Source organism: Panthera onca, chromosome C2 (genome assembly GCF_046562875.1).
Source record: "Panthera onca isolate mPanOnc1 chromosome C2, mPanOnc1 haplotype 2, whole genome shotgun sequence".
Taxonomy (NCBI): Eukaryota; Metazoa; Chordata; class Mammalia; order Carnivora; family Felidae; genus Panthera; species Panthera onca.
This window is the reverse complement of record NC_138347.1, coordinates 65,326,457-65,342,718: the sequence shown is the minus strand read 5'-3', so window position 1 is coordinate 65,342,718 and position 16,262 is coordinate 65,326,457. Positions and strand designations below refer to the sequence as shown.

General features: G+C 39.6%; 1 protein-coding gene across 1 annotated transcript in view; it reads right to left on the bottom strand.

Annotated features, from left to right (window-relative positions):
- The window catches only part of ARHGAP31 (Rho GTPase activating protein 31), a 113,724-nt gene that overhangs the window by 36,784 nt on the left and 60,678 nt on the right, over positions 1 to 16,262 (bottom strand). Inside the window, exons 2-3 of the mRNA XM_060639914.3 lie at positions 12,562 to 12,664; positions 9,220 to 9,364 (exon numbers count right to left, since the gene is read on the bottom strand). Coding sequence (XP_060495897.3) covers positions 9,220 to 9,364; positions 12,562 to 12,664 — 248 coding nt within the window. The remainder of the gene's footprint in view (positions 1 to 9,219; positions 9,365 to 12,561; positions 12,665 to 16,262) is intronic.

Sequence of the window (16,262 nt, the reverse complement as noted above, 5' to 3'; positions counted from 1 at the left end):
TCATGCAATGATTTTATTTTTAAAAATATTTTTAATGTTTATTCATTTTTAAGAGAGTGAGAGCGTGTGTGTGTGTGTGTGTGTGTGTGTGTGAGCAGGGGAGGGGCAGAGAGAGAAAGAGAGGGAGACACAGAATACTAAGCAGGCTGCAGGCTCTGAGCTGTCAGCACAGAGCCCAACTAAAGCTCAAGCTAACGAACCTCGAGATCATGACCTAAGCAGAAGTCAGGTGCTTACCTGACTGAGCCACCCAGGCGCCCGGATGCACATGATTTTAAAAATGAAAGCATTTAAACGAATATACAGAATAAAGTCTTCCTCCCAGGCACAGACCTTCACAGGTTGTCTCCAGAGGCAACCAGTGTGTCCTTTCAGGCACTCGTTATACCTTTCCATCTTTGTCACACATGTGGAACAAGCATGATTATGAAAGAGAACTTCAACTACCTCCGTCTGACCTCAGACTTTCAATTGATTTTCTTCTTTCCAGCTTATCTCTTAACTCAGGAAAAAGACCCTGCGGGCAAAGCATCCCCTGGTGGGGACAAAACTGCCCCTCAAGCAATAAGGACTGCCCTGAGTCAGCAAGATGGGAGTGACTGACCCCAGGACAAGGATCGGTTTGATCTCTACTACCTACGCGCCTGTACTCACCCACCTTTGCCCCACATTTTCCTTCTATAAACCTTGAAAGTATTCTCAGCACTTTGGAGACAGTCTTTGAGCCACGAGCTGCTGTCTTCCCAGTGTCGGCCTCTCTGAAATAATTCCTCTCTTGCTTCGCCACCACTTGTCTCTGCCTTTGGGTTTTGTCAGCAGTGGTGGTGGAACCTGGTCTGTGTGGGACCTCCAGAGGCAGGTGCTCTTGTACCCCTGGGCCCTGGCTACAATTACATGACCTGGCCCATCTCTAATTTCCCCATGATCCTGCTTTGTCTGGGATTGAGGGGTTTCCTGGGACACAGGACTTCCAGTGTTAAAACTGGGGGAGTTCTAGGCAAACCAAGGGCAGCTGGCCACTGTCCCCCTTTGTAGCTATCTTGAGCTCATGGTCAGTCGGCTTTTGCCACACACTTGTTCCCCACCTCAAGTGGCATTTCAAATATGTGTGGATCTGCAAACCTGTCAGCAAACATTTACCAAGTAAACAGTGACAACATTTTCCAGCAGCTGGAGAGCAGGGAAAGGAAACATAATAATGAACAAAATAAACACTGTTTCTGTCCTCAGCAAGCTTAGGATTGAATGAGGGAGACCGATACACCAAAGGGTTATTTCAATATAAATTCAGTATAAAATTAAACACCTCCCCAAACTGCCTTCTCTAAAAATCCCAAATCAGCAACTTTTCTTTTGGGTGTGATAATTTTACCTGAATCAATCTGGTGAAGACTGAATTTTTCCTAAAATGAACTTTTTTTCTGATGCAAAGGAAATGTAATGTTGTAGGTTGAGCAATTGCTCCCAAAGATATCAGGTCCTAATCTCTGGAACCCATAAATGTTACTTTATTTGGGAAAGGAATCTTTGCAGATGCGATTAAGTTAAAGGTTTTGAGATGAGATGATCCTGGATTATCTCAATGGCCCTAAATGCAATCACAGCTACTCTTATAAGAGGGAGGCAGAAGGAGATCTTTCCCAGAGAGAGGAGAGGGCAGTGCAGTCACAGAGGCAGAGATGGGAGTGATGTGGCCACAAGCCAAGGAGTGCCAGAAGCGAACAGAAGATGGGAGAGGTGAGGAACAGTTTTCCCTAGGCTCCTGGAAGGAGCACAGCCCTGCACACACCTTGATGTCAGCTCAGTGAAACTAATTTCAGACTTCTGGGCTCTAGAACTGGGAGAGAACAAATTTCTGTTGTTTAAGCCACTAAGTTTGTGGTCATTTGTTACAGCAGCTATAGGAAACTAATACGTGATTAAAAATTAAAATATGAGCAATGAGGGAATTATCATCACTTGCTATCCTACCATACAGACGTTAACTGCTGTTAACCTGCTCACATGTGAAACATAAAAGAAGCAATCTGCCAGGACTTCCCAGCACCAAACATGAATACTGGCATCATTTCCTATTCACTTGCATATACTATTTTTTTTTCTCCATTTAACTTTATATTGTGGCCAATAAATACACTTAAGAAATACAATCTTAAACAAAAGAAAAAAAAGAAAAAAAAGAAATGAGACTTATCATGGCTACCCAGGATTAAAAATAGTAGATTTATTATCATTTATTTTAACTCATCCCTTATTGTTACACAGATACTCCCCAAATTTTGGTATTATAATATTGCAATGAAATATTTACAAGTCAATCATTTATGTACACATCTGATTATTATCTTAGAATGTAGTTCTAGAAATAGAGTTACTATATTAAAAATATGAGCATTTTAGGATTCTTGACAGTAATTTCAAATGACTTTCTGAGATATCCAGCCAGTTCACACTTCCAATAGAAAACCATACAAGAGCCACTGTCACCACAGGATCACCAGCATGAAATACTAATGTTAAAAAATTGTTTCTTTAATATACAAACATATTTTTCTAATACATTTAATAATTTTTTTTAATTAAAAAAATTTCTTAGGGGCATCAGGTTGGCTCAGTTGGTTAAGCATCCAACTTTGGTTCAGGTCATGAGCTCACGGTTTGTGGGTTCAAGCCCCACATCAGGCTCTGTGCTGTTAGCCCAGAACCTGCTTATGATCCTCTGTCCCCCACCCACCCTCTGGCCTTCTCCTTCTTTCTCTCTCTCTCTCCTCTCAAAAATAAATAAACTTAAATACATAAATAAATAAATAAATAATTTTTTTTTTTTTTACATTTCAAAACTGTCTACCTATGTGACTTTTTAAAAATTGTTTATTTATTTCTGAGAAAGAGAAAGTGTGAGCAGGAGAGGGGCACAGAGAGGAGGGGACAGAGGATCTGAAGCAGGCTCTGCACTGACAGCAGAGAGCTCACTGAGGGGCTTGAACTCAAGGACCAAAAGATCATTACCTGAACCAAGGTGGGACACTTAACCGACTGAGCCATCCAGGTGCCCCATCTGACTTTTTTTTTTAATTGAAGCACAGTTACACACAATGTTACATCAGTTTTGGGTCCATTTATAATTTTTTAAAAATTGTATTTCTTCTCTGCATTGTTTGTTGAGGTTCTTCACTCATTTGTTTAGCGGGTGGCTTTTTTGTTATGTGGTTATTTATGGGTTTTTTCCCCTTTATTAATAGGTAGGATTCCATATAATTAAAGAATATTAATCTCCCATCATCTTTACTGTAGATGGTTTTTATAGTTGGCCATTTGCCTTTTAATTTTGTTAAGGTGTTTTTACATAGGAAAAATAATTTATATGTAGTTTAGTTTGTTACATTTGTCTCTGTTGATCTTTTTCCCTTTGCTTTTGTTGTTAGAAAGACTTTCTTCACCCTAAAATCTGCTAAATGGTAAGAATGTAACTGGACTTTCCTCCTTTCCTAATAGTCAATTTTCCTACTACCATTGATTGAATTGTTCCTTTGTTACTCTGGGACGCTTTCTTTACTTCATATTAAGTTATTGAATGCTTGGGCCTATATAGGAGTTGTTAACTCTATTTTAAAATAGTATGGTACTTTTGAGACAGAATATTAAACCTTTCTTTCTATTTATTAGCTGTACAAACCCAGACAAGAGAGTCTCTGAGGCTCATCTGTAATTCTCTCATCTGTAAGAGACTATAAAACCTACTTCACACAGTTATTATGAAGATTAAGTACAACATTTTAATAAGTTTATCAAGTTTATCATGTAGTAAGCACTCAATAAATAAGCCCATTAGTATAATTTCATTAATATTTTTCCAGTCCTATTATTCCATTGACATAGTATTCTACTTTAGCCGTGCAAGTGGGTTTAAATAAATCATTGTAAGAATTTGTGACACTGTTAACAGAGCTATTTCTATATTCCTGAAGAAGGTTTGCTTATATCATCATAATTTATTGTGATCAAAGAAATTAGTTAAGTGATAAATTTTTCAACATAGTTAACTTCACTAAGGTCCTACCTATGTCGAAGTCAGTTGCACAGCAAAATACTTTTATTTTATTTTTTAGTGTCAATACCATGTTAGATTTCCTGGAAATATGATGACAAGTTGACAATAATGTTGCTTTGGTATTACTGTGTTACTGTGGGAGAACAAAATGATTAGCAATGTTAGGGAACGAAAGTGAGAAGAGATAAATATAGATTTTGTTCTGAGCCTAAAAGCAAGATTTATGAAGAAACCGTATATCTAAAGTTTCCAGATAAGAATTTGGGGCACCTGTGTGGCTTAGTTGGTTAAGTGTCTGACTTCATCTCAGGTCATATCATGGTCTGTGGGTTTGAGCCCCACGTTGGACTCTGTGCTGACAGCTTAGAGCCTGGAGCCTGCTTTAGATTCTGTGTCTCCCTTGCTCTCTGCCCCTCCCCCACTCATTCTCTCTCTCTCTCTCTCTCTCTCTCTCTCTCTCTCTCAAAAATAAGTAAACATTAAAATAAATTAAAAAAAAAAGAATTCTTATCTATCCCCCAACTATCATAAAATTAAACTTAGTTAAAATAAATTAGACTCATTCTGTTCTTTAACATGATGATATTCTATTCTATCATATTCTAAGATGCACTATTATACTGAAAAGAGGATTAAAACCATGTAGAAAACAAACAATAAAGTCTTATGCACAAGTTAAAACAAAAATTAAATATATTTTTGGTTGATTCAGATTGCAAATAATTTAACAAATTAAAAATATCCAGTGTTGGTTGGTGAGGCTGCAGGGAAAAGACCATTCTTATCTCTCTGGAGAACAATTTGGCAATACATCACAAAATTTTAAACTTTTTTTTTTTTTTTCACACCAGCAGCACATGGCACAATGGTCAAGGCAGAGTTCTGAGGACAGCTTCTGAGCTGAGACAATCCATGTTTCCATGGAAGATAAAGGGATTTAAAAAAATCGTTAATGTTTATTTTTGAGGGGGGGCAGGGGCAGAGAGAGAGGGAGAGGATCTGGAGTGGACTCCACACTAATAGCAGAGAGCCCAGTGTGGGGCTCGAACTCAGAAACCACAAGATCATGACCTGAGCTGAAGCAGGACGCTTAACCAACTGAGCCACCCAGGTACCCCTAGGGGATGTTTTTGACAGAATGAAAGGACAGAATGAAAAAATGGTTCCTTGCCCCTGTGATGAAACAGGTTCAAATGTCACAGTTAAGCAAAGGGTCAAAGACTAGTTAGCATCCTAAAATAATTGTTTGCTAAAATAAGCAAACTGGATTTTTCTTCTGTTTATATATTCTCTTGCTTCATAGATATTTGGTGTATTATGCTAAATGAAAGTAAGTTTTCTCAAATCCTAATATATTCTAAATTTGCTCATTACTAAATGTTATTCTCTTTGTTTAGTGTTTTCTGTTATGTTATTACATTATCCACCAGAGATCAGTGAAACCCTACTAGTTAGATCATAAAGTTTAAATAGCTTCTATTTACTGTAATCTTTTTTTTTTTTTTTTAATTTTTTTTTTTTTAACGTTTATTTATTTTTGAGACAGAGAGAGACAGAGCATGAACGGGGGAGGGTCAGAGAGAGGGAGACACAGAATCTGAAACAGGCTCCAGGCTCTGAGCGGTCAGCACAGAGCCCGACATGGGGCTCAAACTCACGGACCGCGAGATCATGACATGAGCTGAAGTCGGCCGCTTAACCGACTGTATTTACTGTAATCTTAATTTATAATAAATGCTAACATTAAAGTGTGATTTCTTCTATAAACTAGTCTCAAACTCAAGTTGTTGCTGAGGAGATATATATAATATTATATGATATATGTTTAAGAAATATACATATATTTAAAGATACGAGTAGCTCCTAGACACTCATAGAATTGTTAATCTGAAGCCTGAATCACTTGCAGTTTTGGGCACAATTTTGTGTGAATATGCATTTTTCTGAGAATTGGATCCAGAACTTTCATCATTTCCCTCAAAGGATCTGTGATTCAAAAAAGATTATGAATTACTATATGAAATAAATAATGTAACTTTTATAGTTTAGGTATTGACAAATAGCACTTAAATACCTTGAGACCTACCAGATAACACTAACAGGAATTATCACAATTGAGAAAAATATAAAATAAAAGTCTTTCTCCAAAGTCTGTGTTGCAGTAATAAACTTTTTTTTTAATGTTTATTTAGTTTTGAGAGAGAGAGAAAAACAGAGCGTAAGTGGAGGAGAGGCAGAGAGAAAGGGAGACACAGAATCCAAAGCAGGCTCCAGGCTCTGAGCTGTCAGCACAGGCCCCAATGCAGGGCTTAAACTCACGGACCATGAGATTGAGATCATGACCTGAACTGAAGTCGGAGGCTTTATCGACTGAGCCACCCAGGCGCCCCAAGAAAATTTTATTTTATTTTATTTTATTTTATTTTATTTTATTTTATTTTATTTTATTTTTTTAATGTTTATTTATTTTTGACAGAGAGAGAGACAGAGCATGAGTTGGGGAGGGGCAGAGAGAGAGAGGGAGACACAGAATCCAAAGCAGGCTCCAGGCTCTGAGCTGTCAGCACAGAGCCCGACGCGGGGCTCGATCTCACAGACCCCGAGATCATGACCTGAGCCAAAGTCGGACGCTCAACCGACTGAGCCACGCAGGCACCCCCCAACAAAATTTTAAATAAAAGCTTTTTACTCAGTAAATCTAATTCTATGATTTTTTTCTCTAAAGATATAAGCAGGCAAAAGGATAAAGATATATGTACAAAAATGTTTATTATATGTTGTTTTGTAAAAGCAAAGTGTTGAGAAACAAAAAGTCTAAACGTCCATAGTAGGAAACTGGCTCTAGAAATTCACTGCGCATATGAGAGAATACTCTGTAAAAAGTGTCTAATTGTCAGCACGGAAAGATGGACACATTGTTGAGTTAACACTACAAAGCAGTGATATATAGTATTGAGAAGGGAAAGTGGGGAGAGTGAAAGAGAGAGACAGATTGAGAGAGCTTGAGAAAGAGTCAGAGGGGAGGGAGAGGGAGCAATCTGTAATGATGTCTCCTAAAATGTTAGCTGCAGATATGCCTGGGGTGTGAGATTTCCAGGGATTTCTACTTTCTCCTTTATACATTTCTATATTACTTTCATTTTTGCAATAAAATTCTATTTTCATCTGGGAAAACAAAAACACTGTGCAAGGAGTAAGAGTGAAAAAAAAAACCCACATGTTAACCGTAGTTGTTTTTGGTGCTTACAAGAAGAGATGAAGCGTTCCTTTCCACTTTCCTCCATTTTTCAAACTGTCTTTTAGCAAATATGACTACTTTTATTTTTATTTTTGTTAAATTTTTTTAAAGCTAGAGAACACAAGCTGGGGAGAAACAGAGAGAGAGAGGAAGAGAGAGAGAATACCCAGCAGGCTCTGCACTGTCAGCACAGAGCCCGATACGGGGCTCGAACTCACTCATCATGAGATTGTGACCTGAGCCAAAATCACGAGTTGGACGCTTAACCAACTGGGCTACCCAGGTGCCCCCTGAAAATGATTACTTTTAAAATGAGGAAATAATTACATATGGTGATGGTATTATAATCTGGCAGACTCACATGAGACCCACAACTTTTCTTCCTGGTTCCTGGGAAAGACTCCTGTGTGATTTTGATGGTCAGAGACTGCCATTGTTTTTGACTTAGCCACTCAGAGTGGCTTTGGCCTTAGTTCTCAAGGTCCACTTAGATCTCTTAGGGTCCACAAACCACTGACACTTCACATCAGCTGGTATATGTTGGCTTCCCCAGTAGTCAACCACTAAGCCCAAGTTTTTTGTGTTTTGGCCTCATTTTTTTTTTCATTAAAAAGTTAATGTCCTTTTAGTGGATGAGATTTTGAAAGTTAAAGTCTAAAGAGGCAGAGAAAACTATAATCTCATTATTGAAATAAATGGCTGCTAATCCTTTGAACATCTTTTTCTTTAATCACATTTTAATATACCATTATGTATCTGTTCTTTTCCAGGTATCATTATGAGTGTTTCTCTGTATCATTGAAAACTCTTAAATACATTTTAATGGTCCAAGTTCAACATTTAAAATGCATGCATTTAGTCCTATATCATTTTGAACTGAAGAACATTTTATATGCTCAAAGGAAGTTTATTACAGGAGCCATGAGAAAGATTGCTGCCCATGTTAGAGCCTAGATCTGGTCCTTACCCATAATTGCAACTCCTACAAATCTTAATTTCAAGCATCACCTCTGACCACCTCATACTAACAGTCTGTTGACCTCAATAATCCATCAATAATATTTTTTTCACTGTTACACACTGCCTTAAGGCCTCACTTCCCTTCTTATCCAGACAAAATTCCATGGTCAACTATTTCAGTCACTCTCTTGTATATACCCTCATCTTCCTCATCCCCTTTATTAGCTGAATACACCCTCAATCTTGGTTAAATCCAACTGTACCTACTCTGCACCTCCATCCCTGCAGCCAAATGCTCAAGCCCAATTTTTAATGCTGTCTCTACAAACATCCTGTAAGCATTTATGCTTTCTACTTTTCCTATAGGTGCCCCTATCTGGTAACCATAGAGCTGCTGTTTAGGTGTTCTGTCCATCTATCTTTCACCAATCCAACTCACAGGCCTACACTTCCTCTTGGCTGCATTTCCCAGATTATTTTCTTTTTCCAGCTTTCTGATCTCTCTCTTGATTTGGGTTTGTTCTCTCTCCCTTCTCTACCTGCCCACCTCATTCCCAACCCCCCAAAAGAAATACAGAAGAAGTTGCCTGATAAAAATGAACTAGCCGTGAGTGTACATCTGGAGTCCCAGGTTCCTGTCCTGCTGTGTGACCTTGGGCCAGTCATTTCACATCTCTCATTCTTAGTTTTCCCCCTATACTATGAGGTACATTTAGCTAATTAAACATAGAAGTAATTTTAATCCAGCTCTTGAAACAAATAGCCACGATTCTGAAAATTTAAGAAAGGAAAAATTTAGCCAATAGACCCACTACCTTACTTTCTTCCCTATACCATCCTATTTCCATTGCCTGGCTAAGATAGTGCCAGCCATCTGGTGAGTATTATTATTGTTATTTTAGTGCTGAAACTCTCCTTGGCCCATCCACGTGTCCCACTCAGTAACCATAATGGAAATCCAAACACTTACCGTGAATTTCTCATAGAGCTCATAAGTCAGAAGGGGGTTGGGCAGCTCCCTAAAGTACAGCTTGCAGAGTGAGCCCACACAGTGGATGTCCTGGAGGTACACTTCCCTTGTCAGATCTGGACATTGATCTGAGCCAAACTCTTGCCTGAAACAACACAGACAGAGACATAACAACCTCGGGAACATGTGTTCTATGTAAGCAGCCGCTTGACTGCTTAGGGGTAAAAAGACCCTAAACTGCTGATCTGACTACATTTTGACCTCGATTCAAAATGACCTTCTTTTCCTGGCATAAGGAAGCTATGGGAAGACTTATCAAGTCAGGTCTGGATCTTCCCTGTAAAAGCTGCTGTCATTAGGAAAACATAATGCCCATTTACAAATGGATTTCTCAGCGCATTATGTCTGCAGTTTCAGTTATGAACAGTGAGGAAATATGCAAACAATCCGCCAAAAAAGCCTGTTGAGATTTCAATTCTTCCAAAATTTTGTTCCAAATGAACTTTTCTTTCTTGGAGGAGAGACCAAAACCAGAGTGAGTCAGATTGTTATCATTCATCTCCATATACCTACGTCAACAAACTTGTTTTATCTGGAGACTCAAACCCAAGGTTTAAGCAACTATCTTCTTGCTGCTAAATGGAAACTTCTAAGCTGCCTGACAGGGACTCCCACGGGATAGACCAGCTTCTAAATATCTTCTTTTTTTTTTTTAATTTTTTTTTTAATGTTTACTTATTTTTGAGACAATGTGAGGGACAGAATGCAAGCAGCCAAGGGGCAGACAGAGGGAGACACAGAATCTGAAGCAGGCTCCAGGCTCTGAGCTGTCAGACCAGAGCCTGACATGGGGCTCGAACTCACAAACCGTGAGATCATGGCCTGAGCCAAAGTCAGAAAGTTAACTGACTGAGCCAATCAGGCGCCCCATAAACATCTTCTTTTTTTTTAAATTTTTTTTTTTCAACGTTTTTTATTTATTTTTGGGACAGAGAGAGACAGAGCATGAACGGGGGAGGGTCAAAGAGAGAGGGAGACACAGAATCGGAAACAGGCTCCAGGCTCCGAGCCATCAGCCCAGAGCCTGACGCGGGGCTCGAACTCACGGACCGCGAGATCGTGACCTGGCTGAAGTCGGACGCTTAACCGACTGCGCCACCCAGGCGCCCCAAACATCTTCTTATAAGCAATGTATAGTGAGGTGTTTGGGAACATCATCAGATTCCAGGCCTTGTTTCTGATTATAAAACATTTCCTTACCAAACTTATGTGAATACACTGCCTCAAATAGTATACACTTACAAGTTAAAAATCTGTTTAAGAAATGACAATTTTCAGCTTTAACATAGAGGAGGAATTAGGTTTCTTGACAGTATTCATTTGGTCAGCCAAGTAGTGGCAAAGTCAACAGGACTCTCGGGACCAGCATTTCAAAACAGCTCGCTGCCCATTTTCCTGTCACCTGGTTCTGGACCTTCAACAAAGGGTGGGGAAATCCCTGATGGTGGCCAAACCTGAAAGGAGCTGAGTGGGGCTCTGAAAAGAAAACCATGCAACGGCCTTATAAATTCACAAGTGTGTGTGTGTGTGTGTGTGTGTGTGTGTGTGTGTGTTTCTTTAAGAGGCCAGAACAAGAATAATTTGGAGCTTATTCATTTATTTAGCCAAAATTTCCCTGTCGAGGCTAATAGGGTTGGTCCTTAAATGAAAAAGAATTGGCCATTGCTCAAATGTTCTCCTACGGTACTAACTACCATGTAGTTGGTATATTTCAGAGCTAAGAGTGAAACATTAAAAAGTATTTGTTGAAACTCTAAAAAATGTCAGTAAATTAGTGAAATTATAAAAGCACATAGATCTGTTAAAATCTATGGTTACAATAAGCTGATTAGTTTTGAACAGTCACCAGTTCTCCAGGAATAAAAAAGATGTTTTATTCCTTTGGTATAATTTCATTATAATTGCGATTTGAGGGGGAGGGACAGAAAACCAAGTCAGAGGAAGAAGACAAAAATACATTAACTTTACAATCTATTAAATTCAACAGACTATTCTGGTAACGCGAATGCTTTTATTGTTTCAAAAGTCTACATTTATTTATAACTAAACATATAATAAATATATAAAAATACCACCTGATAAAACACTCTGTATATATACTGTATATCTTTTCCCTTTATTTGATATATGTAATACATATAAAACATACACATGTGTTTTGTGTGAAGGTTATTATACTCTTAATTCAATGTGACAGAAATTTCTTCCAAAAAACTCTAGGATAAATTCTAGAATTGTTTAGGAAAAAGCAATACATTTGGAAATAACCCATCTATCCATAGTCTTTTTTTTTTTTTTTTAATTTTTTTTTTCAACGTTTTTTATTTATTTTTGGGACAGAGAGAGACAGATCATGAACGGGGGAGGGGCAGAGAGAGAGGGAGACACAGAATCGGAAACAGGCTCCAGGCTCCGAGCCATCAGCCCAGAGCCTGACGCGGGGCTCGAACTCACGGACCGCGAGATCGTGACCTGGCTGAAGTCGGACGCTTAACTGACTGCGCCACCCAGGCGCCCCTATCCATAGTCTTTTAAATATCAGCCTCGGGGTTCCTGGATGGCTCAGTCAGTTGAGCGTCTGACTCTTGATTTTCACTCAGATCATGATCCCAGGGTCATGGGATCAAGCTCCACTAATGGTGGAGCCTGCTCAAGATTCTCTTTCTCTCTCTCTCTCTCTCTCTCTCTTTCTCTCTCTCTCTCTCTCTCTCTCTCTCTCTCTCTCTCTCTGCCACTACCTCTGCCCTTCTCCCCTACTTGTGCTCTCTCTATATAAAAATTAAAATTAAATAAAATGCAGCCTCAACGAAAGAAATGCACAATCATGAAGATTTGTGATTTCCTGACCAAGTGAAATATCCAATGTTGAATGTGTGCCAACAGAAAAACTCCTATCATCTCCAAGTTCTGAACACTATGTAATTGGGATCTAACTGAACTCTGGGTAGACAAGTGAATGATAATAAATCGTGTTTTCCTGACTTGTATTTTAAATCATTTGAGTTCAGCTGAATCCACCTAAGAAGGCTAAACCTGGTGCAAGACAAAGAAACAGATTAAAAACTCTCAGGAGCTTTTGTTGGAAAGAATTACATCAGACTAGAGGATTTCCTGATTAGATTAAGAACAGTTAGGCATCTGAAAACATCACACTTGATCTTCTGCCCTGCCACCCTTCTCTCAACTGCTTCAGGTTTTTAATACTCCCAATTCTGGCGAACAGAGGTATGGACAGAGGAAGGCTCATGGGAGAATTCTTTGGGGGCTCTTCTTTTAGCTCACCTTAGCCTTTGTATATTTGAGGTGACTCCCGAAAGCCGATAAATTCCATCCACAATGCCGTGAGTCTCTATAAATTCTGCACAGCTCTTCAATACATATGGAACTATGCAAAGAGAAACAATAAAGTATTAGATATAAGTCTAACTGTTCTTTAAAGATATCCTTTTAAAACTCCAGGTAACTTCAAAGAGAAGCAAGTATGGAATGCATGTGAGTTACAAGTGGAAACAATTACTTTTAAATGGTAGATGATATTCTTTTGTATTTAAAAAATCATGAGGTTTTGTTAAACTTTAGAAAAGTCATGTGTTTTAAGAGTTGGTTGGGTTTTTTTTAAAAATTTGAAAAATATGCAAACACTTAGATTTTGAAACCAGCAGTGACCTTGGAAATCCCACAACTCAATCTCCTCATTTCACTGGTTCTCCTAGTGTGGTCTCCTGACCCGCAGCATCAGCATCTCCTGGGAACTTGTTGGACGTGCAAATTCTCAGGCCCTACTCCAGACCCACTGAATCAGAAATTCTGGAGGTGGTGCCCAGCAATCTGTGTTTTAAAAGCTTTCAATGTGAATGCTAGCACGATACAATTGCCTATACTACACATGAAGAAACCAAGGTGCAGATAGATTTACTTACCTCATTCAAGATTATTTGTTGCTTATGAAAAGTAATTAACGTGGGAAAATCCTTATGATATAAGTAGGCAAAAGAAAAATAAGGCACAAAATCAAATATACATTGTGAATTTAGCTATGTTAAAAAAAAACGCAAAGGAGAAAAGACTAAAGATGTCCACCAGAACGTTAAAAGTTATTAAAAGGTCAAAGTGTTAAGGTATTTTTTTTAATGTTTATTTATTTATTTTTGAGAGAGAGACAGAGACAGAGAATCCCAAGCAGGCTCCACGCTGTCAGCACAGAGCCCAATGTGGGGCTTGAATTCATGAAACAAGAGATCATGACCTGAGCTGAAATCAAGAGTCGGACACTTAAACAACTGAGCCACTCAGGCACCCCTGAAGTATTTTTTTAAAGGTGAGAACCGCCCTCCACCAAGACCACTGAGTGGGTCAAACCAGTCATTGATTGAATGGACCACATAAAAGGGACCACCATGGCCTTTGGAATTCCTGCCACTTCAGAAGTTCATTGCCCGGGTAGAAAAGCCTGACTATGCCAACCTCTCCTCAAAGCTGACCCTGATTGGCCCAGCCAGTTCAGTGACAGAATGGCAGTTTTAGGCCTTCTGGATGGCATGGAGAGAACAAGTTTCTTGCCGCCCTGGTCCCTGAAAAGATCCACCTGAGGTCCCTCCATGACAGTGCTGTGAATGGTGGTTTGGTATGGAGCACCAAAGCCTTGGGTGCTGAAGTCTTCAGTCATGGAGGTGGTATGGAACTTCATGAACTAGTGCTTGGGTTAGCACTGTGCCCCCTCTTCCCAAATATACCTAATCCATTAATGCCTTAGATCAGAGTAATGCCAATCCATTAAAGCTTAATGTGCATGATCATGCCTGCACACAATTCCAAGTTGGGCTGGACATTACATAAGTAGACACCAGGTGTTCAGACTTAACATTCTTCCTAGAGTCTATATTACAATATTTTTTAAACAATTCCCACCATTTCTTTCAACTACCAACTATAATTTTGGATGTTCAGTAAAATTCATCATCCTTAAAGTATTTCACCCACCTCTCAAAGGCCGTGCACACCCAGGACCATTCCCCTCCAGGACACATCCATGTTTTGCCCTGCTCTTTCATGATTGGAACTGGGGAAAAACTTCTTAGTTATCTCAGGTAGGAAGAGGGCAGGGAATGGACTCAGGATTGGAAATATTGAGACCAGAAACCAGCAAGGTGGAACCACTCACTATTAGTGAATACAAGGTGGGAGCAGAGTGTGGTAGGGGAGGGGCTGTGAGAATGGGGAGGGGTCCAGGACCTCTGACTGGCTCCACCCAAAAGAGCTATACTCTGATCTGTTTTATGAAATAGTTTTCTCGGTGAGATTTTTGTCTCCCACCCCCATGTTGCTAAATAATAAACAAATAAATAAGCAAGCAAACAGAGTTCAATGTTTAAAAAAAAATGTTTTGCATTTTTGTTTTAATCCCTATTGTGCACAATAATGGCCAACTCTTTCCCTACAGCACCAAGCTGTTGTTTTATGACTGCCACATTTGGTCTATGGTTGAGAACACAGGTCTGAATGTCAAACTGCCTTTGTAACCTTAGGCAAGATACATATGTAATAATTCTGTTTCTCAGTGTCCACATCTGTAAAATGAGGATAACAGTGATTTTAACCTCATAGTTAGGATTGAAGTAATACCTGTAAACATTTAGCACAGACCCTGACATATAATAAGCATTCTACAACGACAGTTATTATTTCTATTTGAAGCTTCTCTGTGATGTAAATTCGTAATTTGTGAGATGTAATCTTGGTGAAAATAATTTACCTCCTCCTATCCAACGGATGATTGGGGTAGAGGAGACCAACCACTTACCAGTCGACACTCATATCTACTATTTGGAATGGCTTCTGTGTCCTTCTTGGATTAAATATTTCTATTTGAAGGTAATTTTGCTTGTCTGAAGTCTCTTTTCTATGCATTTAGGTGTGTTTCTATAACACAAAGGCGGCAGGATCCAACAGTGCACAGATTTTGAGTTAGAGTCCCGGGGCTATGCTTGGCCTTGGTGTGGTCCAAAGCACATCTCTGTACCGAGGTATATGGCTGTTGTGCCATGCAGGGCACAAGTGGACTTAAGAGCTCTGAGTATTCCCAAGAAGGACTCAAGACAAAGCCCTGGATTTGAAGGGCCTTTATGAAACACTCTACAGAAGGTGTAGTGTGGGGTCACCAACCTGTCCTATCCCATTCTCAGGTAGGGCCCTTCCAGTACCATAGCTCTTAGGTGCAGTACCTCAGGTCTGTTTAATTTAAAGGTGGAGAAAACACATTCCCGGATGGAGCCTCCACCACAAATTTACTCTGGCTTTGATACAGAGGCCCTAGAACCTCTCGTCCATAGCTCTGTTTAAACAAGAGGCAAGAGTGAAACAACTCAGGGGAGGAGGCTGTGTTCCGGGTCCCTGAGGAGTGTCAGCTTTCCTGGATTCTTGTCTCGGGCTGAGTTGGAAGATGAAGGAATTCCCCGTCATACTCAGTAAATGGGAAAGGATCCACTGAATCTCCATAATCATCTAGCTTGAGAGCCAGAGCAGTGGTTCTCAGACTGCAGTCCCTGGACCAGGTGCACCAGCAGCAGCTGCCTCCAGGAGATTCTGATACGCGCTAAGGCTGAAGAACCACTAGTCTAGACACGAGTTTCTCATAATTTAATGTGACCCAGGTTACTGGGATCTTGTTAACAGGTGGGTTCCAATGGGGGAAGAGTGTCAAGAATTTGCATTTTTAAGAAATTCCAAGGTGATAGGAATACTGCCCCTCTACAGCCCACCCTTAGGGTAGCAAGGGTCTAAAGGTAATACTGGTGAGTGGTGCTGCAGAGGGTACTAAGAGTTTATAGAATTCTGTAGACTATTGTCTCCGGGGTGCAGCCAAATTGAGGACACCCTAGAATTGTGGATACGATAGAAGCTTGACACAAAATAGCTGAGTAGTCATAGATGGAAAGAACGCTTTCACTGTCAGTTTAGGCATGGGCAGGAGTAATGTTAGAAGT